Source organism: Phragmites australis, chromosome 9 (assembly GCF_958298935.1).
Source record: "Phragmites australis chromosome 9, lpPhrAust1.1, whole genome shotgun sequence".
Classification (NCBI taxonomy): Eukaryota; Viridiplantae; Streptophyta; class Magnoliopsida; order Poales; family Poaceae; genus Phragmites; species Phragmites australis.
Genome location: NC_084929.1, coordinates 24960939 through 24986505, shown reverse-complemented (window position 1 = coordinate 24986505; position 25567 = coordinate 24960939). Strand labels below are relative to the sequence as shown.

Below are 25567 nucleotides of genomic sequence, written 5' to 3'. Positions count from 1 at the left end.
ATCAAAAATAAAAATAAACAATACATCAAGTAATATATGGTTGAATAGATAGTCACGTGCAAATATAATATCACAAGTATTTTATCTTTGGAAACATCGAATGCCTAATGCTCTTGACAATTTTTCGTCCAAGGAGGGGATGTCGTCTTCACGTTCTTTCCTGTTATATTTCAGTAGGTTTACCAAAAAATTGCTTCCTTAGTTGACTGCCGTTCCCATCCTGCATGTGCATTTCATGTCAATAACAAGGATCCATGCGAATTGTGCACCGTTGTGCGTTGGAGAAGACTTACTCTATGAATTGTAGGTTCTGGCCTTTTCTCCATTCTATGTGCGCTTGCACTCGAAAACGAAGAAACCAGAAGTGTTCCTACAGCACAATTAATTATTACATTTGCAATTCACAAACGAATCAATTATAGTGAGGTTAGAAGCAAGATACCGATCATGAAACCGAAGAACACCATTCCAATACATCTCTGTACACAATATTCTTGGTGCTTCTCCCTATGGCATCTATATCTTTATTTGGCTTAGCTAGAATTCATGTTGACTGACGTGATACACTCCTCGATAATGCAACATACAGCTGTCCATGAGAAAACACAGGCTCGGGTAGATAAATACCAACATTAGGAATGGTTTGTCCTTGAGCTTTGTTTATAGTCATTGCAAAGCTAAGGTGGATTGGAAATTGTTTCCTCTTGAATCTGAAAGGGAGTGAAATGTCCTCTGAGGGGGACAAAGGGATCCTAGGAATGAACACCCTCTTTCCAGGATGTTGCCCGCCAACAATCTCTGCATCAATGGCATTACGTTGGCAAGCTCTAACCATTAGCCTTGTTCCATTGCAGAGACCGTTGTGAGGATCAAGATTCCGAAGCAGGATGACTGGACAGTTGCTTTTGAGTTTAAGCAAATGTGGTGGCAATCCATTTGGTGTGATTGAGTTCAGAAAGTCAATCGGATAGTTGTTTCGTGAATCATCGTCGACGGAATCAAAGTTGTAGTATACCGTCTCCTTGCCTGGAAACCTATCTATCATAATTGCATTCAGCTCATCCACATGCTCATTCTTAGTTGAGAGGATAGCACGTGCACTCATGTAGTCCGCTGACGTAGAATTGTTCTGGAGATCTGGGTATACAAATTCAATGAGTTTGTCAATTGATTCTTCTGCAAAACTGTAACCAACCACGATATCATTTGAGAGACGCACATAATCATCACCAATTGTCTCTTCTGTTCCGTTGCTAATCCTAAGGAGGTATTCGGAGAACCATGGGTCAGACTGTGCCCTCATATTCCGGGTTAGCTGTATCTTACGTATCTTCTCCCATATATAAGACCTTTGTAGTGTAGCATCAGTGATCTGTGCCCTCGTACCACGTGTCACCACTGGAAGGACCTGCCTAAAGTCTCCTCCAAATACCATGACCTTTCCACCAAAGAGCTGCGAGCATCCCATTATATCCTGGAGAGACCTATCGAGTGTTTCAATAGCTTGATGTTTGGTCATGGCAACTTCGTCCCAGATTATCAAGTGTGACCTGCGAAGCAACTCAGCGGTACCGCTCTGTTTGGTGAAATTACACATGTTATTGTCGGAAAGCTTTATGGGGATCTTGAACCTGGAATGGGCGGTGAGACCACCAGGCATGATGGACGCTGCAATACCAGACATTGCAGTTGCAATGGCTATCAGACCCATCGAACGAACCTTTGCAAGCAATGCCTTGTACAAATATGTCTTTCCCGTGCCACCTGGACCGTCAACAAAGAATACCTGGCTCTTAGAGTTGATTACGTGATCTATTATTTCATCAAACCTCGATCACTGCTCTATGTTCAGTGTATTAATAAGATTCAGATGTTCTACGTCTACGCCCACCGACAATTCCTCTAATACTTCTCTCGATTGATCGCTATAATAATCAGCTGTATGAACAATATAATAATAAAATATTAACTGAACCGTTAGTTAACATAACAAAATATTTACAATACAGTGTAAGATAAATAAGCACTGACATAACTATAAGAGAACTGCCATTTTGTTATGGTTTATTCACATCACCATATTTTAGCAATATAATTGAGCCTAATTATTTGTACGGTAACCAAGGAAAATTGTTATATGTATTATGTAAATCATAATACTTTACTCGACAAGTTAAGGTGTTATCTGCAAACCATAATTCATCATGGAGATCAACTGTAATGTATTTACCAATAAATCATGACTATTGACAAAATAAGCGAAAAAAACGTAAAACACTACGCAAGGACATCACCTGAGTCGTCAACCTCCGGAAGACCATAATTCCTTACATCCTTTCCCATTGAATGAACCACGTTTCTAATATCCCTAAGCACCAGTTGCTCAACCATTGCTGCATCATTGTGTGTACAACGATAATCTTGGGACATTGCTTCAAAATGATTTTCCCATAAGCCACGGATATTTGTCGCCTCGCAGAATACAATAATTGTCGTAAACAACCTTCTCAGTGCACAAGGCATGTGGAATGTAGTAGACTCAGCCAAGCATTCATCGAGGGATCTATCAGTCTCTACGAGCCCTATCATCTCGCACGCATCTCTGAAGGTGGAACAGGTTTTCCCATGTACAGTACGAAGGTTCTCATATGAAGTTGCGCCTCTCACATGGTTGAGGAGCACATGTAAATAGTACCTCTCCCCTTCAGCAGGGTTTGCATACACAATTCTCCCAACCTGCGGCCTCTTTACCCTTGCTTGCCAGCGCTTATCGGACTTGATCCACCGGAAGTGCTCCGGGAACTCTTTGTATAACAATTTACGTGCCTTGCTATCCACCAGGTTCATCTTGAAATACTCAGTAAGCATCGACCTCTTAGATTTCTCCCGGTTCACCACATCATTCAGGTTATCAGTAGCTCTATATGACACAAGTTGCATGTTTGGCAGATGTAGTTGAAGTTGCAAAACAGAAGGAGATACGGCATACAAAGGGAAACCAAATATCCGATACACGGCCTCGGGGGGAGTTATGAACCTTGCATCCCTGTATTGTCGAATCTCATTGATTATTGTACCATTTTGATCTTGTGGATCGACTGAGAAGGATGCACGGTCATGACCTTTATAGACATATTTGTATAGGTACTTAACTGCCTTGATGCTTGAGCAAACTTCGACATTAATATGGCAGTTATACCGCATAACCAGTGTGGGGTTGTACGGAACCACCCATCTATTATCCAATACAGCACCCCTGGTCGCCACTCGACGGCCATCTTCCCTTCTCCTATATATAGGATAAGAGTCTTTTCCTTGCTGTGTAGCCGAACAGAATTGTCGAGGATAACGAAAACGGCAATGTCCGTCTATCATGCAGGGGCAATTTTTGTTGAGAGCACCATATGATCCATGTAGCATGTGCTTGATAACCAGAGCATGCAATACAGGGTATTTGATAGGATCAGGAATCTCTCCTGAAATAACCTTGTTGTAATCATCAGGACTGCTTAACTTACTGTTAGGGGCCATAATCAATAAGAAGTGCTCATGTGGCAAACCCCTCTTCTGAAACTCTGTAACATGTGCATATGATGTGACCTCACCCAAGTGACTCTTCTTGATCAAAAAATCGTGTAAATCACGCAGCTTAGCCCGGTATACTCTCGCAACCAATTCTGGTCTATCTTGTGGTGTCTGTCCCGGAAATAGTTGACTTGTTATCTCCTCCCAATGTGGACTACAGGTCATTGTGACAAAGTAATCAGGCTTACCAAACCGGGTCACTAAAACCATTGCGTCAAGAACAAAATGTTTGCATACAGACTTACCACACAATCGCTAGTCCCTCTTCATCCTCCTCGATGAAGTGCACTCCTCGGCATCCCTTCCGTCCTCCTAGTTAAGGTGCCTACCCCCTCGGCGTCCTTCCTCGTTCATCCTCGGAACACCAAAATGGTAAGATTTATACTGTCATCAGCTGGCAAAGCATCAAAAAAGGATATGCAAAATACGGAATCACTGTTATCAGAGGAAAATCAACAAAAAAGGAAATGCAAGAAACGGAATCAACTCGGCAGCCATACGGAACCACCTCGGTTGGAAGGCGGCGGCAATTTCCCCACATATCTCGCCACAACGGATGCGTTGCCATACATAGTCACCTGCGTGGGGCCAGATCCCGTGCGAATGGCGGGGGGAAGAGGGTTCAAGGAGGAGGGTGGGTTGGGCCGCCGGAGAGGGTGGGTTGGGCCGCTGGAGAGGGGAGCACAGTGAGGAGGACAGGGGAGGAGGATGGGTTGGGCCGCCAGAGAGGGGAGCACGGTGAGGAGGACCAGGGAGGAGGATGGGTTGGACCTCCGGCAAGGGGAACGGAGTGAGCGGCGGGGGGGAGGGGCGGGAGCGGGGAGGAGGATGGGTTGGACCTCCGGCGAGGGGAACAGAGTGAGCGGCGGGGGGGGGGGGGGAGGGGCGGGAGCGGCGCGCCCATCGCGTGCGCCGCCGGTCAGGGCATCTATGTGAGCGGCGCGGAGGATCTGCGTGGGGGAAGGGTGCTGCCCGGTCTTGCATAAGAGCCAGCCCGGTCTTGCATACGGTCTTGCGTACGGGTTCGGTTTTTTTTCCGGTTTTCTCAGGTGGTTTTACCCGGTTATAAATTAGGTGGGAGTAGGAGGCAGGAAACAGATTGCAGTTTTCTCAGGTGGTTTTACCCGGTTTTAAATTAGGTGGGAGTAGGAGGCAGGAAATAGACCGGGCAGAACACCAAACGCATTCGTAACTTTATATTTTAGATACATGGATGACAGAGCGAACAAATGCTCAAAGATGAAGTTTTTTAAAGACCTTGCTCTATGTCACACATAGTGACCAATCCACCGATATGAAATATAGAGGGCGTTTTTCTTTTTTTCCTCCTCTCTCTCCACTATTTTAACTCTTCTTCTTCCTAATCATTATCTTCTTCTCTTCTCCTTTCTCTTTTATGCCCAAAAATTGAAGGGTCTTGGGGCTCCCAAGTCTGCTCTAGTGTAGAGGGCTTGACCCCAGTGGTGGATCCGTCTCTGGTCTGAGACCTAAAATAGGTGTTTTTAAGTCAATGAAAGTCCTTCATTCATTTGCGATCAAACAGATTTCAACTCGTCTTCTTCATTCCTCTCCCTTCTTCTCCACATGAAAATAGAGCAACACTCCCCCTTCCCATCCTATTGTCTCCAGCGGCTCTCCCGTCGTCAGATTCGTGCCCACCGTCCATCATCATGCTAACTACTCTGTTTCGGAGCTTCCTCGCTTCAGCACCGACCCATCTGACGGACCTCCATCGCTCGCGGGCAGCGGTGTCCTCGCCACCCCGCCCTTGCACTTGCCTCCTCCGCGGGGTTGGCCTGCCGCCTGCCGACCTCTCTCTAAACACGGAGATAGATAATACCATCGAAGAAAGCCCCCTCCCCTAACTCCCACTGGCGCACCGTTCTTCGTCATTGTCAAGCCCCTCCTTTAGGTCATCTAATGCAACTCGTACTAGTCCCTAGATCTGTAGCTGATACGCATAACTTTCCAATAAAAGTAGTCATCACAGACATACATCAATTAGAGTATAATAACATGGTACATCACATACACTACTATAGAACCATCGATCACTGCCGGTTTTGGAACCGGTAGTGGGTTACGGGTAGTAAAAGTCGGGTTGACATCACTACTAGTCGTTTAGAACTGGCAGTGAAGTCTTTTTCGGGAAAGAAAAAGAAAAGAAAAGAAATTGATCCCACCATGCCGCCATCAGACCTCGTCGTGCTGCTCCTGGATCTCACCATCGTGGTGCCCAGGACCTCAATGTGCTCGCCGCCATGGATCCTGCCACCATGACGCCCTGCACATAGAAATGTTATGGCACAAAGGCCACCACCATAGCACTAAAATGCCCACCCACGCACAACACACTAGGAGAGAGAGGGGGAGTGGGTGCCGCTGCGATGCCAAGGGGCCGCCTAGACGCGTGTTGTTGTCAGATCCCGCCCATCGTCACGTTCATCGTCGTGCACCATATGTGGTGAGCCACAGGTGGTGACACCTCAAAGGAAGGCAGGCTAGGTGCAGAGATGTCGATGTAGCTGATGTTGGAGAAGGAGACCTGAGCGGAGGCGTCAGCTATGGAGACATCTCCGGCACAGGGTCCAAGCGCCTCGACCCTCGATGTGTCGGGGAGATCGATGGTGCCAGAGTTGGTGAAGCTAGTTGCTTCGTCGAGACAGCCTCTTAACTCCTATATCTGAAAGGTCCATCGATGGTGGTAGAGGCGAGGAGGCCGGCGGCATGGGGCACTAGGAGAGAGAGGGGGAGGGGGCCTAGTGTGGATCGGATAAAGACTAGGAGAGAGAGTGAGTGGGACATAGCCATTTTTTGGTGTGGACGTGAGAGCGAAGGAAAAAGCGAAGTGGATGAGAATTTCAAGTCCGGCTTCGGGTTCATTGTCGGTTTTTGTTATGAACAGACTCCAACCTTAACAACTGGTAGAACTGTCATAACGAGACGCAACATCTTCACAACATAGCCACTATATCTACCCACAGGGCACTAAGATACCCGGGGCCTTAGAATAAATCACGGGAAGAACCACTTAGCAATCCCAAGGCTATGACATAGCCTTAACAGCATCACCAGTTAGACCGGGTTACGTACAACTCGAGTCTTCTCCTAGTCCTCATTACCACTACCGGCCTCTGAGTGGGTATTAAACTAAGTTGAAGGAGTTGGGTCAAGTCCTACCACATATAGGACATGTGGTACGATTGAATACTAGGTTGGATATCACATCGAGCTGGTCCTTATATGATCAAGGCAAGTGTCTTCCAGCAAGAACACCATGAAGGCAAACCTTGCTGCAAGGTAATTCCCCACTATCAAATCAAGCTTTAGGGTTTCTAATAACACATTTCTCATTACACACACATCAAGCACACATCATTTCACACTTTTTGAGAAGTCCTGATTAGCACATGTAACTATCATGATTCATTCATTTGAGCAAAGTAATTCTAAGCATGCTAGTAAACAAACATTCATCCAAACAATCAATATAGTTTTTATTACGGACCTCTAGAGTTTCAGCAGAATAAAGGTAACAACAACAAGGCATGGCATAAACAAGTTAGATCATAACTATATTAGCATTTTAAAATTTAAGTTATTAACTTAAGCATACATATTACTATTGTTTGAAATAATGGCCCTACTAGATGTGTTTAAAAACTTAGATTCAACATGATCAATGGTGTAGGACTTGCCTTCATTGAAGTCCTTGTCCGCTCCTTCTTCTAACTCTGGATCCTCCTCGAACGCTCCTTCCTCTAACGCACGCAACAAATGGTAAAACCGCATACACAAACAAGCATTTAATTAATTATATTAAAAACTAATTAAATTACAGAAATTATGAAACTAACATGGTTGGGTAGATTTCGAATTTAGATGAATATCGGTGGAAGAATCGTCGAAAACAGAACTAGAATGGAGGGGAAACGGGCTTTGGAAGTTTTGTCGGTGGTTAATTCAAAAAAAGAAAAGGGCGGAATATAATGATTTCTGGGCTCGGTTCGGTTCAATCGACTGGCAGCTCAGCTCATTTTGGGCTTGGCTTGGTTTACTGGCCGCTTGGCTCATGAACTGGCTCGTCTCAGCAAATGGGCGGGACCCACATGCCAGGCGAAGGGATAAGGGAGAGAGGCGACCGTCTAGGTCAGGCTTGGAACAGCTCGAGTGAGAGAGAAGAGGGGCAGTGGTGGACAAAGGAGGGGGCAACAGCAGCACCGGTGATGGGGGGTGGCGACGTCCCCAGCCATGTGAAGAAATGGGGTGGCGTCGGCTGCATCTACACCGAAGTGGAGCATATCTGGACCGGACGACAACGAAGGGGTGTCTTCGACGACGGTAGATATTGAAGCTCGCATATAACATTGCCGATCGTCGATAGGTTATACATATATCCTTCAATTGCTTGCTTAACCATGATGGCATTCGTCTCCAAAACAATATTTGTCATACCCCTTTCAATTGCATCATGTACTCGTTTTGTAGCAGCTATCAATTCAACGTGAAAAGTATCCATGGTCGTTGTGATCACTCCAGCTCCCGCTAACACAACCGTCCTATTATGATCACATGCATAGAAACCCCAGCCGCCCGAATGGCTAGCCTTTGCAAAAGCAACATCATTGTTTATCCTGATAACATCATTTTTAGGTCGTTTCCACAGAGGATGTTGTCATTGTGTCTACTCCTTTTTCTTCATGAGGACTTGTGTGTAATCTAAAGCCATTTTGCACACAATATGAGCTAGCCTTTTAGTACTTTTTCTTTGCTCACACTCTCTAATGTCGTTGCGTTCACCTCACCAAATCCAAAGCAGAGTTATTACTTGGATCATCTTCTCAAGTTCCATGGAAACAATTAGCTGCACAACTTCCAAAGTAGAACGACACTCCTCAAGCTTCACTCTATCATCCTCCATTAGAAGCTCTCTCTACAAGGCCCTAACAAACTTGCATTTAAAGAAAATGTGACCCCCATCCTCATCTAATCTCCTGCAAACAAAACACCAAGGGTCTACCTCCATACCTCTTCTTTTTAGATTCTAACACAGGGCTAAGGTATCATGTGCAAGTCGCCAAAGAAAATGCTTGATCTTGCCTCGACATTGTAATTTCCATAGCTTCCACCAATGATCACTTGGACTCGGCCCTTGGTTAGAGCATGAACTCCTCCCACCTCCTTAGTTAGCCACATCATCATAGAAGACATGATATGCTGATCTCACAGTAAACAAGCCCCAACTATCATAATGCAAGGCCGACCAGTCCCCTGTGTCAACATTCACTGGAATACGTAGGATTCTATCAGCATCTTGAGGCCAAAATATATCATTCACTAAAACACAATCCCATATCTCCGTAACTGGGTCAATTAGGTCTGAAACACGAGTGATAAAGCTATATCCCCTTGGTGTGGTTGGTCTCCTCATATTACCTTTCGGAATCCAAGGATCAGACCAAACTCTAATCAAATTTCCATTGCCAACTCTCCACAATAATCCCTTCTTTAACGGAGATACTCCTCTCAAGATGCTCCTCCGTGTGTACAACATCCCATGGAGTGGTGTTACTTCAAGAAGGGAAACACCACTGAAATATTTGGCGTTGAGGACTTGGGCACATAATGAATTAGGATTCTCCAAAAGTCTCCACCCTTGCTTCGCTAACATGGCAAGATTGAACCCGTGAATATCACAAAACCCTAGTCCACCTTCTTGCTTTGATTTCAGCAACTTCTCCCAACTCAGCCAATGCAATTTATTTTCTTTCTCTTGTTGGCTCCACCAGTAGCGGCATATCATAAGACTAATTTGATTGCATAGCTCTTTTGTGAGATCAAAACAAGCCATAGTGTAGGTGGGGATTGCTTGAGCTACAACTTTAATTAGAATTTCTTTACCTTTTCCTTCCACCCTTGAATTCTTTGCCAAATTCTATCCTTGGTATAAGAGAAGGTATTCAATCTAGATTTATCCACATGGGCTGGCAAACCTAGGTACTTATCATTAAGAGTATCTATTGAAATATGTAAGACTTGTTTGACCCTTTCTCTACTTGATTCCCCAACATTTGTGCTAAACATTATAGCTAACTTGTCCTTGTTTATCATCTATCTTGAACACTCCTCATAAATACTTAGAATTCGCTGTAGTTGATGTGCATCCCCCTCTTTTGCATGAATCAAAATTAGTGAATCATCTGCGAAAAACAGATGGGACATTGTAGGGGTCGGTGATGTCCTAAGAGGGGGTGAATTAGGACACTTAAAACCTAATTGGCTTTAAAAACTTTATAAGATAAATCTATATCAAATTATATCTAAATGTGCTTTAGATTTATCTAATGTGTCTACTCTATCGCTCAAAATAGTTTTGTAACCTATAGTCAACCTAGCAAACTATTCTATGAAGATAAATGCACAAACGTAGGTTGCAAGTATGTAAATGCGAAACATAAATAAGGTAGAGAGAGCAAACTCGGCACAAGAAATTTTTATCAAGTGGTATCGATGGCATAAACTTCACCCATAGTCCATGTTGAAGCTCTACCAAGGATATGCTTCTGATCGACACCTAGTCATGACTCTTAAGCCACCAAGCCACCAAGGCAAGGTCTCAAGCTGGATGAGCCACCGAGCCACCAAGCCACCAAGGTAAAGTCTCACAACTAGCCTCTCTTCCAATCACTTGTCGCCGTGATCATTTCGGAGCTTGCACCACAAAGATAAGGGTCTTTGCGTCCCCTCACAATCGCCTTGCCACCGCTCCACACCAAGTCAGAGCATCAACAAACTTGCCAGCGAGTCATCAAGACTCCAAGGTGCTGGCGTACCTCTTGGTATAAATTAGGATAACTCCTTGACCCCCTCTCAAAGTCGAAGCACCTAGCTACAACTCTCTCTAGGCCTGTAAGTACTTATCACTCTCTAATCTTGTGTTTAATCATCTTGAATGATCACTTTAAACACTTTGGTGGCTTGGATGTCTTCGTGAGTGTCTATGAGATTCCTTGGACTCCAGCAGCATGTCACACCTTCAAATGACTGAGTGGAGGTATTTATAGCCTGAAACCCGCCAATTAGCTGTTGCCCCAACGGCCCAGAAAAACTATGAACACCGAATAATCCGGTGATAACAGTAGTACTAACACCGGATCATCCGGTGAGTATAGCAGAAGAAACTAGCCGTTGGAACCCTCTTAGACTCATGTGTGAACACCGAATTATCCTGTGATGACTCTCTGAATATCAGACACATGCACCGAATCATCCTATGTGTATGTGTTCATTTTGGAGCCCTCTGTAAATAATAGTCTGATATGTTCATTTTGTGAACATCGAATAATCTGGTGAGGCATTAGACTCTGCTCTAAACTTTCTATGAACACCAAGCAATTTTACTTTGTGAGTACCAGACTATCCGGTGTAGCACCAGACTATTTTTGTTGTGAGCACTGGATTATCCGATGAGGTAAATTTCAGCAGAACAACATTATGTATTTTGGGTATAACTTTTTGCTTAGAACTCTAATTTTGATAATCTTGAGCTCTAAGGAAAGATGAAGAGCTCTATATTATAATATAGAAATCCATCATATTTGATCACATAAAATATTATGGAATAAGTCTAATTTATTCCTCTCTTTGTCCCGGTTTCTTTGTGTAAAATGCTCTGGTGAAACTATCCAGTGTATACACCTTCAACACTGGAACATCCAGTGAGTTGATCTACAATCTTCAATAGCTTCAACCTTCTCTGGAAGAAATGATCCAGTGTAAGCATCTAGTGTGTACACTCTGAGCACCTGACCATCCGGTGAGAACAATTTCTCTAAGACTTCTTCCAATTTTATCAGTCTTTGTCTCAGCTGCGGTGGCTTCTTCATGTATTGCATCTATTAGACCTACTAAGGTATATACTTGATAAACATATTAGTCTCACTGACTATGTTATCATTAATCACCAAAATCACATACATGCCCTAAGATGCTTCACTACAATCTTGCTAAGGGCATGTTTGCTACAATCTCTCCCTTTTTGTTGATTAATTACAACACAACCAAAGCAAGAAGCAAATAAAAAATGATACCAATTGTAAATGGCCAAATACCTTACCTCTTTGCTTTGATGCATGCTCCTACATTCACTTTGTCCCCTCTCGTGGCTACAATGGTCCATCACCACTATCTCCCTTGATCGACCCGTGTAAAAGCTACAATTATCCCCCTTTTTCAATCATTATGCCTCTTTGCTTTGGTCATCAATTATCCCCCTTTGTCAACAATCTCAGGTGGAGGCCACCTAGATCCCGTGCGTACGACGACTTATCAACCCAACCTCAAGTGCCTCTACAAGCCTTCTCACTCACATCACGACGCATGAGTCAAATGAACATAGCAACTTACGGTACTAGGCTCACCCGTCCCATATACGGATATGTTGTTAGTACGGAAAAGTGTCAAAGCCAACTGCACCAACGGACGGTGCTTAAACGATACAAACGGTCTATGGCATCAGGGTTTCTCTCCTGACCTACACCTAGGATCGCCCACATCTTGTCTTATTCTCACCACTCATCAACCTATCATTGTTTTCAGGGTGAAAGTAATTAAGTCCTATACTCGCGAGCGATGAGACATTCCACCGCTCAACTTCTACCGAGGACATATGCATTGCTAAGCATCTCATATAACTTTTAAGTTAGACATTATCATGATTATACCTCGACTACAATGATTGAGATCATCAATACAAGATCGGGAGAAATGCAACAAATAGGTGCTACCCGATTTCTCAACATCGACTAATTAAATATGCATAACATACATAGAGCATAATTTATCAATTAGCCATAACATGATCCAAAGTATAATTTACAATATGCTTAGATGCTTACCTTGCTCAAGTTCTTCACACACAATATCACAATCAGGTTCCATCTCAAGAATACCCTCGTCGCTATCTGATTCGTCGATCGCTAAAAGAAAGAATGGTGCATCACAATTGACGTGATGAAATGATATGATACATGCACCGAATGCCATGAAAATATAACAGGAGATGAGGTACCGAGTAAAGAACATGATGCAACAAGAATCATATGAATTGAAATGAGAAAGCTCATGTTATAAAAGATTTATTTAAGGTCTATTAAAAAAGGATCATAATTAAGCTAGTTATTAAGATTAAATGATCTTCACAATTTAAACAGCACTTTAAAACTAAATTATATATTTTTTAGATATCACTGATTATAACATGAATTTTCCAAGTGATTTCATACTTTAGGACATCACATTAATTAATTGTGATTTAATTAAGCCAAAATACATTTAAATAATCAATTAATTGTCAAAAAGTATGTCTGGAGTTTCAACATTTTTAACAAATAGTTCGTACTCATAAGAAGCTAACACAACTAGTCCCATGATTTTTAGAGTTCGTATGAATTAAATATGAAATTTACAAGCTATTAGCAAAGGAAACGAAGAAAGAAAAATATCTGATGAACAGTAGAATTCGGAGGTTCCGGGTTGAACCTGGACGCTCTGGGTTCCGGAATTTTCGGATGAGGGTCCTCAGGTATTTTTTTTTTTTTTTTTTGTTAGTATCACCTGGAACCTCCGGGTTGAACTCGGACCCTTCGGGTTCTGGAGTCTCCGGGTGGGGGTCATTGGATATTTTTTGTTAGGATCACCTGGAACCTCTGGGTTGTGACCCGGAGTCTCCGTGTTCCTGCAGAATGTGAGTTTTTTAACGATTCTTCAACCGATTTGACTTGCATGTTAAAGTCTAAGCCACCTAAACATATAAAGGCACTAAAACATGGGTTCTAAACCTATTTTACTCACTCCAAAAGCACGAATAATAGCTATTGCTCATCCAAAATTTTCTTATAGCTTTCTTGCCTCGAACAAACATGCATCGCCATTTTCGATTGCAGCCAACAAAACTCTAAATCAACCATTCCAAAACATGTGTTTCCACCATGGGAACCCTAGAGACTTACCAAAGGGTCTTTGCCACGATTGGGGACCGTCGATGAAGGGAAAAAATTGGAGAGGAAAAGCTTGAGAAGATGAAGAAGGCCTGCTGAAATTTCAGAAAAACAAGGTGAGAGCTAGGGATCGCAACTCCCTAAAATCTTCGTGCATGTGAGAATGAATTGGATGAAGGGGAAGTTACAGAGCTAGGGGTCGCGGCGGTGTGACATGCATACCGCACTTCTTCTTCTTGAGGGCAGATTTGAGGAAGAGAAGAGAGAGCTTGAGAGGGAGAGAGTGAGCAGAGCACCAGCACTCTTGCTGCTCGGTTTGGGGAGGAGAGGTTCAGTGAGCACGTGGGTGAGAGTGAGAGAGAGAGAAGGGCTGCTGCAGCACTTGAGAGAGGGAGATGAAGGTGGTGGGGCCAACAAGCTAGGTGGTTCCCATATACAAGAGAGGCAAGTATTTTTTGTAGAAATTCTATTCCTTCTCTCCCCTTTCTATTAGTCCAAACGAAATGACTTAAGCTTCAAAAATTCTAGGAATTTTGTGATGCGATTACAAAACGAGAGGAAACCTTTCTAAGAGGATTCACCCACAATGCATAAGCGGAGGTTAAATTAAAGAACTTTTACGTCGGGTATTTTCAAAATACATAGCAATTATCAAGCGCCATTAGAAATGACAAACGCTCAATGAGACCTACTAAGGTATATACTTGATAAACATGTTAATCTCATTGACTATGTTATCATTAATCACCAAAATTACATACATGCCCTAAGATGTTCTGCTATAATCTCGCTAGGGGCATGTTTGCTACAGACACACTTGGTGCACTTGGTCAAACCTTTACTCCACCAATTTGTCCAACAGTTTCAGCTTGCATCAACAATGATGAGAAGCCTTCTGCACAAATCAAAAAGAGATATGGTGATAAGGGATCACCTTGACGTATCCCTCTGTCCGAAATAATAGTCTCCGTCTATTCCCCATTAACTTTTATCCGATAAGCGATAGTGGACACACATTTCATGATCAATTGTACCCAATTTCAGCATCATCTCTCTAAGAAATCCCCATTCAACCCGATCATATGCCTTGCTCATATCTAGTTTTATTGCAGCATATCTAGCAGCTCATCTCCTCTTATTTCTCATATAATGGTTCATCTCATAGGCCAAAAGTATGTTTTCCGATATTATCCTCCCGGGCACAAAGGCACTTTCTAATGGCGAGATAATTTTTGACAAAATTTTCTTCAAACGAATTGCCAAAACTTTGGATACCATTTTATACACCGCATTGCACAAACTGATAGGTCGTAACTCTTTGATAGTTTTTGGAGATTTTACCTTTGGTATGAGGACTATGGTTGTTTCATTCCATGCCTCTGGTATATTGCCACCATTCAGCACATGGAGTACCTCTTCGATCACCTTCTCGCCAACAATATCCCAACGGTTTTTATAGAACACCGAGGGCATTCCATCTGGTCTCGAGGGCTTTAGGCCACCTATAGATTTCAAAGCCCCCTTCACTTCGTTCGATGTAAACTCACCGATCAGCTTCTCATTCATTTGTGGTGTCACTTTTGGTGGAACCGCAGCAAGCAACTGAGCAAGATCACCCATAGCATTGGACCTGAAAAGCTGCAAGAAATAGTCAGCAATAAGTCTCCTTTTTTCCTTCCTCCTCCACCCAACTCCCATCTTCCTTTCTTAATTTTTTAATTCTATTTTTCCTCCTCCTCTCCGAAGTGGTGGCATGAAAAAAAGCAGTATTTCTATCACCATTCTCCAACCAACGTGAATGTGCATGTTGTCTCCAAAACACATCTACATGCTCTTCTAATCGATCAAGCTTATACCGCAACATTGCTTCTCTAGCTACCCTATCATCACTAATGGATCCCCTCCAACACATCTCTATCTCCTTTTTAATTTGCTTTATTCTTTTTTTCTAAATCTCCCAAAACATTTCTATTCCGAACCGAAAGGTCCATAGAGACCACTTCCAACGCTTCCTTCACTGTGGTCACCCCTCCCTCCATAGCTTTATTCCAAGCCTCCTCAACAATACTTGCATAGTTCTCCTCAACTAGCCATTTTGCCTCAAAATTTGAAATCACCCACATCATTCATAGCTTACCTCCCCCTTAGTACTTGTTCGGTACATATGATCACCGACCAATGGTCAGAATGACACGAGTCACCATTATTCACCCACATCGTATGGAGCCTTTGTCTCCATCCATTGTTTGCTACTGCCCTATCCAATCATTCTCGAATATACTCCGATGCACAATGACTATGATTATGCCAAGTAAAAACATCCCCTTCAAAACTCAGATCATGAAGGTCACATAGTTCCAAAGCTTCCTTAAAACTATCCATGCAAGCTTGTGTTTGAGGCCGACCACCTTCCTTCTCTTAAGCAAAAAGGATTTCATTAAAATATCCTACACATAGCCATGTCATATCAGATTATCATTTTAGATCTTTCATGGTTCACCATGTCTCCCCTTTTCTATCCGTATGCGGCTCTTCATACATCCCTGTGAATCGCCACATGAAGCCATCTTCCTCTGTAAAATCCATGTCAATATGTAACTGTGATAAGTTCCGCAAAGACACATTAACCCCCTTCCGCCATAACATAGCAATTCCCCCTCCCCCCTTGACCTCCACAATCTTTCACCACCATGTTTGTCAAACTCAACATCCACCAAAAATGTTGTATTCTCTTTTTGCAAAGTTTTGTTTTTGACAAAAAGAGAACATCTGACTCCTCTGCCTTCACAAGGCTTTGGAGCCCCCGAACAGTCAGGCGATTGCCCAATCCCGGTAGTTCCAAGCAACTAGCTTCATTATTGCTCGCAGGGCTGTTCTGATAGCCCCGCTTGGCACTCCAAGGGCGACTCAAGGGTAGTTACTTGGTCTATAGTTTCCTACGACCTAGTCTTGTTATTCTTCGTGATTCCCACCAAATTCCATAGAATTTCCACAACAAATCTCGCCTCAGCTTTGCTCCCCTTATCTAGATCATGCTCATTGGGGTGTAGCAAGTAGTAGAGGCTTCGACAGTGGGAGGCATTTGGCAGCGATAGACATGGGTGATTAGGATGACGCTAATCTTGGAGGCCTGAAGCTTTCAAAGGTGGAGAGATCTGGCATAAAACTTAAGAGCAGATCCGATGGAGGCGCTAGTCGAATCACTTGACATGCGGTTGCAAAGGTTTTCACAAATAAACATGTGCATCCCGATGCAATCATCCAGCCACTTGGTCACATTTGGTGTCCTTCGAAGGGCATGATTTGCAAGGAGATGGGAGGGGATCAGTTCCTACTGCATCTCAATGATCTGGAAGGCAAGAAATGGGCTCTGAAGGAGGGCCCTTGGTTTGTAGGCCATGGCCATAATCTGCTTGTGGTTATGGAGTATGAGGGAAACAAATTGATTGAGGAGGTAGAGTTTCACTTCATCCCCATCTGGATTAGGGTTACTAGAATTCCTATGGGGCTTATGGATCGTGATACCGGTGTTGAGATCGGCGACAAGGTTGGCAAGTGTTTGGATGTTGATGTTTCAGCAAACGGCCCATATCTGAGAATCAAAGTGCACCTTGATATTCGTAAGCCGATCTTACATGGTGTCATGCTAGAGGTGGATGAGGAGGGACATGAGCGCTGGTGTTTGATTGAGTACAAATTCCTTCCCGAGTTCTGTCATATATGTGGCATCATTGGCCACATTGATCGAAACTGCCCAACTGGGAAGTGGAGGTGCCAAGAAAGACCGTATGGGTTAGAACTACGGGTTCTGCCAGTGCGGAAAAGGGACCTGAAGATGGGAAGTATAGGACAGGAGACAGTCTGGATGTATCTGAACCGCTCAAGAAGAGGGTGCTAGACGAGGCAGCGACGTGGCTTTCTGGCACACAGTAGCATTCCTCCGAGATTTCCTAAAGGTAGGGAGGGCAGTGGTGGGGCTGATGGGATAAAGGAGTCAGGGTTAGAGGTGGCAAAAAAAGTTGATTATCGCTGATGCAATGAAGCAAGGGGAGGGGGCTGGTGAGGGAGGAAAGAGTGAGCATAAAGATGGAAGGGGATGAGGGCAAGGACTGCTACAGTGCCATGTAGATGAGCAAAGTGCTGATGAGCAGCGGAGCAATAAAAAAGAAGATGGCGCTGAGGTTCAGAAGAAGCGAAGGAGGGGAATATGTGCATAAATAGAAAATCTAAATGGAAAGGAGACAACACTGTTGTGATTCCAGTAAAGGAGAAAAATATGGTCCGGAGGATAGGGAGTCTGTTGGAGGTAAGAAAGCAAAGGTGCTACAAGGTAAAGGAGAGAGTGCATTGCCATGACACAGAGATTGAGAGAGAGGAAGAGGGAGGGAGGGAGGGAGAGAACGGTGTGAGGATTGATCTAATGTGAGCCATTGATTTTCTATCATGTGGCACAGTGGTAGACAGAGTAAAACTGGGAGCTCTGCAGTGCTAAAATAGGAGTGGCATTTGCGCATTTCCCTTCGAACAAAGTTGCGACTTGTGAGACCCGGCCATGCCTTCTTCAGCAAGAGCTTATGGCAAGAACTTCGAAGCAAAACCGGATCAAAGATTTTTGAACTATTTTTCACTGAACTAAAGAAATTTATGCAGATAACACATTGGAGAATCATAGGGCGAATTGTATCCATTTGGAAATTGGAAGCATCTTATATATTGATTTAAGAGTTCTTGTCTCCCCTCAGCAACTGTTACAGCTCCGGCAATCAAACGGTATTACAAGATTACACCAACGTTACAGCACGAGGTACAGTGTAAGAACCCGACTGTCACAGCGGCTCAAACTGCATGCGCTAGAAACCGAACTTGCAGAACCACATTTCGCTAGCCACCACTTCAAACCTTCGACAGATTCAAATTACCTCAGGCCGAGTGTATATGAAGTCTAGTCCTTTGTTAGCAAACATCACCGGATGATTGTATTCATCTATCATCCGTCAGATTCCGCGAACTACCTAGCTACTCAAGCACCAGAACACTGCACTGGCCCCATGGTTTAGTTCACAAGGTGGGGGCTGGCACTCTTGAAAGGAAGTGTGCAGGAGTAAGTGACATATCTGACACCATCAAGAAGAACAACAACAAATATCCTAGAGAGGGGTTTCGGAGATATTCTCGGATCACCGTCCCCATTGCCAGCCTCCCTGGGATCAGCTAGCACAGAGACAATTGATGATGCTGCCTTACTATTAGGCAATTTGCTGCTTTCAGAAGTTCTGTTAAAAGGCTTCGTGTTGTCCACCATTTTTCCAGTGAGTGGAATTGCTTCATTATACATGATCCTCCTGTTTTTCAGCTTGCCACCATAAGCAGGAGCAGGCGTTGGAATTTTCTGGGTAGCATTAACACTCGAGGAGTTCACAGTTGGAGAAGCAGGTATAATGCCACCAGAATTGCCAGCTGCAGAAATATCAAACTGGAATACCTCACTGCACATTCCCGAGTTCAATATCGGTCCTGAAAATCATTGCATAAGAATCACAGAGTGAGACACTTTGGGTCTCAAGGACAAGGAGTATCGATCAGAGTCATAGATTCTGACAAGAAATGCCTGCTAACAAAAATTTGGACGTCTACTTAAGCATTTTACTGAAACAGACAAAATGAACACAAGATTCATCCCCTATAGTTCAGATTTATTACTTGTTTGCTTCTATTACAATATACTGAACATTTGGAATAGAACTCTCAATTTATCAGGAAAAGCAACCGTTCAAATAAATTATTTTTACACAATTCAGCAAACTTCAGGTTTGAACTCAAAACTCCTATTCTGAGATGAAGCAACTTTACTCGCAAATTTGAAGTAGGCTTAATGCAACATGTCATGACTCTGTGCTTTGCAAGCATACACTGTAAATATAGTTTGTGCTGGCTGTCATACTGGTTGTAGCCTCCGGAAGGGGTGAGAGCAAAAGCAGAGATTAACATACAAAGGTCGTCATATCAAATCTGCAAGTCTTCTAATGTCATTGCAGAGATCAACATACACAAAAGCACAAGACCACAAGAGCTTCATAAATTAAGCATTAACAACAAACAAGTTCTTCAGGCTCCAAAAGAAATGGTTATCACAGCTATGGAACATTTCCACAATCGGAAGGCAACAGTATCACTACTACCTCTCAGTGATTGCTAAAAGTAAAGGACCTGACTTTTCAAAAAAGAAAAAGAAAGAAAGAAAGAAAGGGCTCTGACCCTGAGTATGGATATAGTTCCCTTTTTCTGGCTGGTTACTAGCTGGCAACCTTACATATAGATAAGGGTTCTCATTTCTGGAATAGTTGGAATGTAATACTATTTGTTCTCTGTTGGTATGTAGCATAACTTTATTCCCCATCTAACATGCTTACCGCGTTCATGCTTTGTAAACCCTAAATGCTTACCGTGTTCACGCTTTTCTACAAGTCACTTCATAGTTTTTGGAGTTAGGACTAGTACTTATACTTTGTTAAGTTCTTAAATTTACATTTAACATCTGGAGATGAATGTATTGTGATGATTCACGTGTATTTGTAAACCCTAAATGACAAATGTAAGAACACTCATGGTTACAATATCCTATAAGAGAATGTGTGAATGCAAAAGAGGAATCGTCATTCTGGCTAATAAACGAACTTCATGACAATAAACAAGAATGTGATATTGGTAAACATTGATCTGCTTACCTGCCATTCCTTCACGAAACCACTGTGGCAGTGGCCCATCTGCCGGGGAAGTCTCCTGTGGATGCACATCCTTTCCAGGCAGTGACAGGTAACGAGATATTGCAACACTAGTCTCTTTATGATCTTTACCTGACTGATCAACATTACCCTTTGAGGCCCTATGTGCCACCGCTTTCTCACTTGCAAGCACAGAATGAATAATCAAATTTCCGATGATCTTAACATGCTTTCCATTCCTCGGCACATACAACAAAGCAGGCAAACTCTCACTAGAGTTATGTGCAGGCCGATGCTTCTGCCTTGCTCCATCAGTGTTCCCCGTCATCATTCCAGGATCACTATTGATCATTTCGCTACTGTTTAAACCGCCTTTAGGTCCTTTACCATGGTTAGTGACACTAAACACTCTAGCGTCAGAATGACCAAAATTTCTAAACATCGCATTGTCGCTCCTGCCTCTCATTCCAAAACTATGATTGAACCCCGGAACAAAAGCTCCAAAGACAAGTGCAACGAACAGCAAACCAAGAAGGCTAACACTTACCACCTTCTTGGTCCTGGTCTTACTCTTGTTCTCCACAGCCTTCTTGGTCTCTGGTTTCTTTGATAACTTGGCTGTAGCCGCTGTCTGCTGTGGCTTCAACCGCGGGATTGGCACAAGTGGAACATGGGAACCATGAGGCCGCGGTGCATACCCAGGAACCCACGGGAAATGCATGCCAGGCAACAGCGCCGGTGGATACACCACCCCAGGTGGCGGGCAATTCCCCCCGCCGCTACCGAGCTGCTGCCTCAGTGTGGCGTTCTCGGCCATGACGAAGGAGATCTTACAATTGAGGTCATTAATCGCCGAGTGCATTGACTTCACCTTCTGTTCTAGCTCCTCGACGTACCGCTTCTTCCTCTGCCGCGACAGCTGTGCGCTCTCGCGGTTCCGCACCAGCCGCGCCGCGTGGCGCTTGTCCTCTTCCTCGCCAACAGCGCCTCTATCGTTGGAGTCCTCCGCGGCGGCCCGTGACGCCGAAGCCGACGCTGATGCAATCTGGGAAAGTTCGCCATAGCCAGATCGGCGGCACTTGGCCCCATCCGAGTTCGCTCCAGGACTCGCCTGCTTCCGCTTGAGGCTCCAATTCGGGGCGCCGCCGCTCCTCCCCTCGTCTGAATCCTCGTGCTTCAACTCGCGGTCGCCGTTGGCCACGGCGGAGTTGGCGGCGGAGGTGGTAGGGGACGCGGGGGAGGAGGCGGTGGGGTCGGATCCAGCGGCGGAGCCCTCGCCGGACTCGTCGTCAACGCGGTCAGGGGACCGGAGGAGGAAGTCGTCGACAGAGAAATCGACGGGCAGGTCGAAGTCGAGGCCATCGCCGTCGAACTCGCACAGCGGGAGACCGCCGGCGAGGGGGAGGTCCGGGTCGAAGAGGTGGGCCGGGTAGTGGCGGAGGTCGAAGGGGGAGGTGCCCAGGAGGGCCGGCTCCGCCATGGCTGGTGCGTCTCCAGGAATAGGACGAGGAGGAGGGGTTCGCGCTAGGGTTTTGGCATCGTCGGGCAGTAAGCACGGGAGGAGCGGTAGGAATCGGAATTCGGAATGGAAGCCGGGAGTGGGAGCGCGGACGGAGTCAGGGGTTGACGAGCTCGTGCTCGGGACGTGGCGATCCGGTCTTCCCTACTCGTAGTTTCCCAACGCGCCTCTCTATGTTTCGATGACGTGTGGGCACGGTGTTCAATTTGGACCCATGTGTCATTGTGATCTGCCCATTCGTTGCCAGTGTGAACTGCGTGGGTAGCAGCCAGATCTAGGACTGCCGCTGGTGGCGTGCTAAAAGCGCCGAGGCGTGACTCCGAACTGGTGTGTTTGTTTGTAACCTAATCGAATGGAATAGGATTGTCTATATTTTTTTATAGTATGATTTTTTTAATAGATGTTATGAGCTATTTTTTTAATTAGTGGGATTAGAGCGAATATAATAAGTTAGTTTTCTGTTTGGTTAGTGAGATTAAAGTATATAGAATGATTTATTTATATTTATATGTATTTCATAAATATTTGGATGAATTTATACTATTTAAATTTATTTAAATTCAAATTGAATTAAAAAAATAATATCACATGAAATAATAAAAATGTATATAAATAGCGTATTACAAAGCAACTTACTTTTCATCAATAACTTAGGGTTAAAAATATTTTTATAAATTAGTGCATCACATGAAAATAATATTAGTGAATTTTCAAAGATTTTTGTTAATTTATTTGAGTATTAAAAATTACTAGAAGTTACAAGAGTAGATTTTTTTAAATTGTAATTAAATATTGGCTCATGCTTTTTAGATCAAACCAATTAAAACTGTTTGCTAATGAGCTCTAATTTACTCGTAAAAATATTTAGAATTTTTGAACCACTTTTTTACTCTCAAATAAAATCAAAAATTTAAATAAAAATATAAACACACACCTACAACAACTTCTAGCTGGCTTTTTTCTTCGCGAGCGCAGCACACGACAACAGGCGGGCGTCAAGGCACGGACGTGAATGACTTTGTCCGCCTCTTTTACCTGGTTCGCTCTATCCAGGATCGGACCAAATATTCAGTTGGACAAGGCGATCGCAGACAGCGAAGCAAACACCCAACATGGACAAAAAAAAAAGGGGCAGGGCGATCTCATCCGAGACTCTCCCGTGAACCAAACACTACCTAAAACATCTGGAACTATTTCACTGGTGTATAGGGTCACTGGCCTGCTTGTGTTAGGTGTAGCAGACGTGGCTAAGCATAGAAATTGTTAGAAAGGTTACATGAGTTTATTTAGGGCTGAATAATGAGCCAACTTGGCTCGTTATGACTCGGCTCGTTCCAGCTTATTAGCGAAACGAGTAGAAAAGCTAGCTCGGCTCGACCTGTTAGCAGCTTGAGCCAGCTCATTTGGCTCGCGAAACAGTTGCGCTGGTCGATGCGGAGCGACTGACGAACACGCTGTTGGATGCCAACAACGAGCGTCTACTCACCAGAACCCACTGCCGCCTCACGTCACCATGGTGAGCCATCATCACCCTCCGCTCCCCTCTCACTGTCTATCTCCTCTCCCACCAGCAAACAAAATAAAACCCCACATACATCCACAGCTCAAAGTTGTCGTCGTCGCAACCCCGAACCACGTCGGCGAAGCTCCAATCCGCAACAGATGGGCCACCGTTGGCGAGCACCGCCGTACCCCTCTCCCTTACCGCCGGTCTTCATTCACAGGTGTCACACCATCCTATGCTACCCAGCCTTCCACAGGCGTCGCCTCCCTCTTGCATACGCTGCTAGGCTCCTCACACCGCCCAACTTCTTTCATGTCGCCCGACCCCTTTGCGCCACCAGCCTAGGCCCCGCTCGAGCCTAGCTGGTCACGGCGAGTCCCCGCCACAGGTCCTCACCCTGGCCAGCCACCCTCTTCAACTCTCTCTTTGTCTCTACCCTCCATCTCTCTCAGCTCTCTCCCTCTGTTCTCTCCATCTCTCTCCCTTTGTTGTGCGTCTCTGGGAGGAAGAAGGCAGGGGTGCGGTGGTGTGGTGTTGCTTGAAAAAGGGATCTGGGCGAAGGGGATAAGGTGAGAGGGAGTAGGAGGACACTGGAAAGTAGATCTAGAGGCGTCGGGTAGGAGAGAGAGAGCTGGCTAGAGGTAGGAGATAAGGTTGGCATGTAGGATTGTGTGGGATGTGCTGTGCTGCCGAGAACAAAAGGGAAGAGGGAAGGTGTAGGCTGGTCCGGAGGGAAGAAGAACTGCACGTGGGCTGGACTGAAGCTGGCCATGAAGGGAAACCACTGGCTCGTGAGTAGCTCATTTGGCTACGAGCTAGCTCAAGCCAACTCGTTAATTTAAACAAGTAAAAACTCTAGCTTAGCTTGTTAGATTTTTTAAACGAGTCGAGTCAAGCCAGACATAAGCTGAGCTAGTTCGCGAACTTCGAGCTTTTCATCTAGCCCTAGGTCTATTCGAGAAGGTTTGGGTGGGTCGGTAAGCACTACAGTGAATGTGACGATTTTGGATAAGTAATTTTACTACTCACTCCAAAAAAACATCATGTTTTTTATTTTTTATGGTCTTCGACGTACAACTATAATCACTATTTTTATTATTTAATAAAATTATAATATTATAAAAGTATTTTTTAAGATAAATCTATATGTATGATTTTTATATTTTTATATCAAATATTTTGAAAGTTATTGATGGTCCAAGTTTTAAAAGTTTGACTAGATCTTGATTAAAATGTCAAGTATTATAATTAGAGGGAGTATTTTTTTCGAAAGCTTTTCATGTGCATCCTCGATTATTACCTTATTTCATTTGCATTTTTCAAATCTAAAACTTATAGGGGGTTTCATCAAGATTTGTTTGAGTTGGGCTAAAGCCCCATTTGACCGAGCTCCACTCAGTAGCTTCATATCAAATCTGGAGTTTTTACATTGAAATAAAATGATTTAAATTTTTATTTATAATTTAAAATAAAAACAAAATGACTCATATAAACAACCTTAATGTATCCTAACTCTAAATCCATGAATTTTTAGAGCTAGAGGTACTGGCTCCAAAAAATACTCTATATCTACCAAAGAGGACCCTGATGCCAAGGTACAGTTAGTTTTCTTCAGAGTTGGGACCTTCTAGCTATGTTAGATAATTTGTTTCCTTGCAGCTTAGTTTCCATGTGTACCATGTTGTGCAAACATCATCGTCATCAATCCATTCTGCTTGTGGTTCTATTAATAGAAATTAGCAATAATCTCGCCGGCGTGCCGTCCAAATATGAAAGGCACTGCTCCCTTCTACGGTTATCACGTGAAGCCTTCCCTGACATCCAATTCGTCGAAAGAATGCTACAGGCTTACCGCATGTTAACATGGCCATTTTTTTTTCAGGACACAGGCCTTGCAAAAAAATTAAACCAGACCCATAAAACATCTTATTGCTACACGTGATCAAATGGAAGAAAACAACGAAACAATCTTTGTGCTAAACAGTGACTTAAACAGGCTTAACTGAAAATATTACATCCGTGCTCCACTTTCTTTATCCGTGTGGGTGCTAGGTTGGAACATGCAAGGCAGCTTACCTATCTTGGTCCTTGGACGAGTTCGGAGCACTGGAGCAGTGTGCACGAGAAGTGGTTTCATCATTGCTGGCGTCTTTCCCATGCGTAGAAGCAACAAAAAGATCACAGGTGCAAAGGTCGGGTCGGGGTGGGGTGCATTCAGTTCAGTTCTCCCGTTTTTGGC

At 44.0% G+C, this 25567-nt stretch overlaps 2 protein-coding genes across 2 annotated transcripts; both read right to left on the bottom strand.

Annotated features, from left to right (window-relative positions):
• Positions 1-2277: 2277 nt before the first annotated feature.
• On the bottom strand, positions 2278-3795 carry LOC133928088 (uncharacterized). The gene has a single exon (XM_062374366.1). It carries the CDS (start codon positions 3793-3795, stop codon positions 2278-2280), a length of 1518 nt encoding a protein of 505 aa, XP_062230350.1.
• Positions 3796-18270: 14475 nt separating this feature from the next.
• LOC133928878 (bZIP transcription factor 39-like) lies at positions 18271-21952 on the bottom strand. Its single transcript, XM_062375382.1, has 2 exons — positions 20309-21952; positions 18271-19097 (listed from the first exon to the last, which is right to left on the bottom strand). Exons 1-2 carry the CDS (start codon positions 21783-21785, stop codon positions 18637-18639), a joined length of 1938 nt encoding a protein of 645 aa, XP_062231366.1. The 5' UTR covers positions 21786-21952; the 3' UTR covers positions 18271-18636.
• Between the last annotated feature and the right edge of the window lie 3615 nt (positions 21953-25567).

Bases quoted from the DNA above. Each gene is read 5' to 3' on its own strand.
- LOC133928088 (XM_062374366.1), bottom strand. From the start codon at position 3,795: ATGGTTTTAGTGACCCGGTTTGGTAAGCCTGATTACTTTGTCACAATG.
- LOC133928878 (XM_062375382.1), bottom strand. From the start codon at position 21,785: ATGGCGGAGCCGGCCCTCCTGGGCACCTCCCCCTTCGACCTCCGCCAC. The intron at 19,098-20,308 runs GTAAGCAGATCA...AATGATTTTCAG, and splicing joins GTTTCGTGAAGGAATGGCAG to GACCGATATTGAACTCGGGA.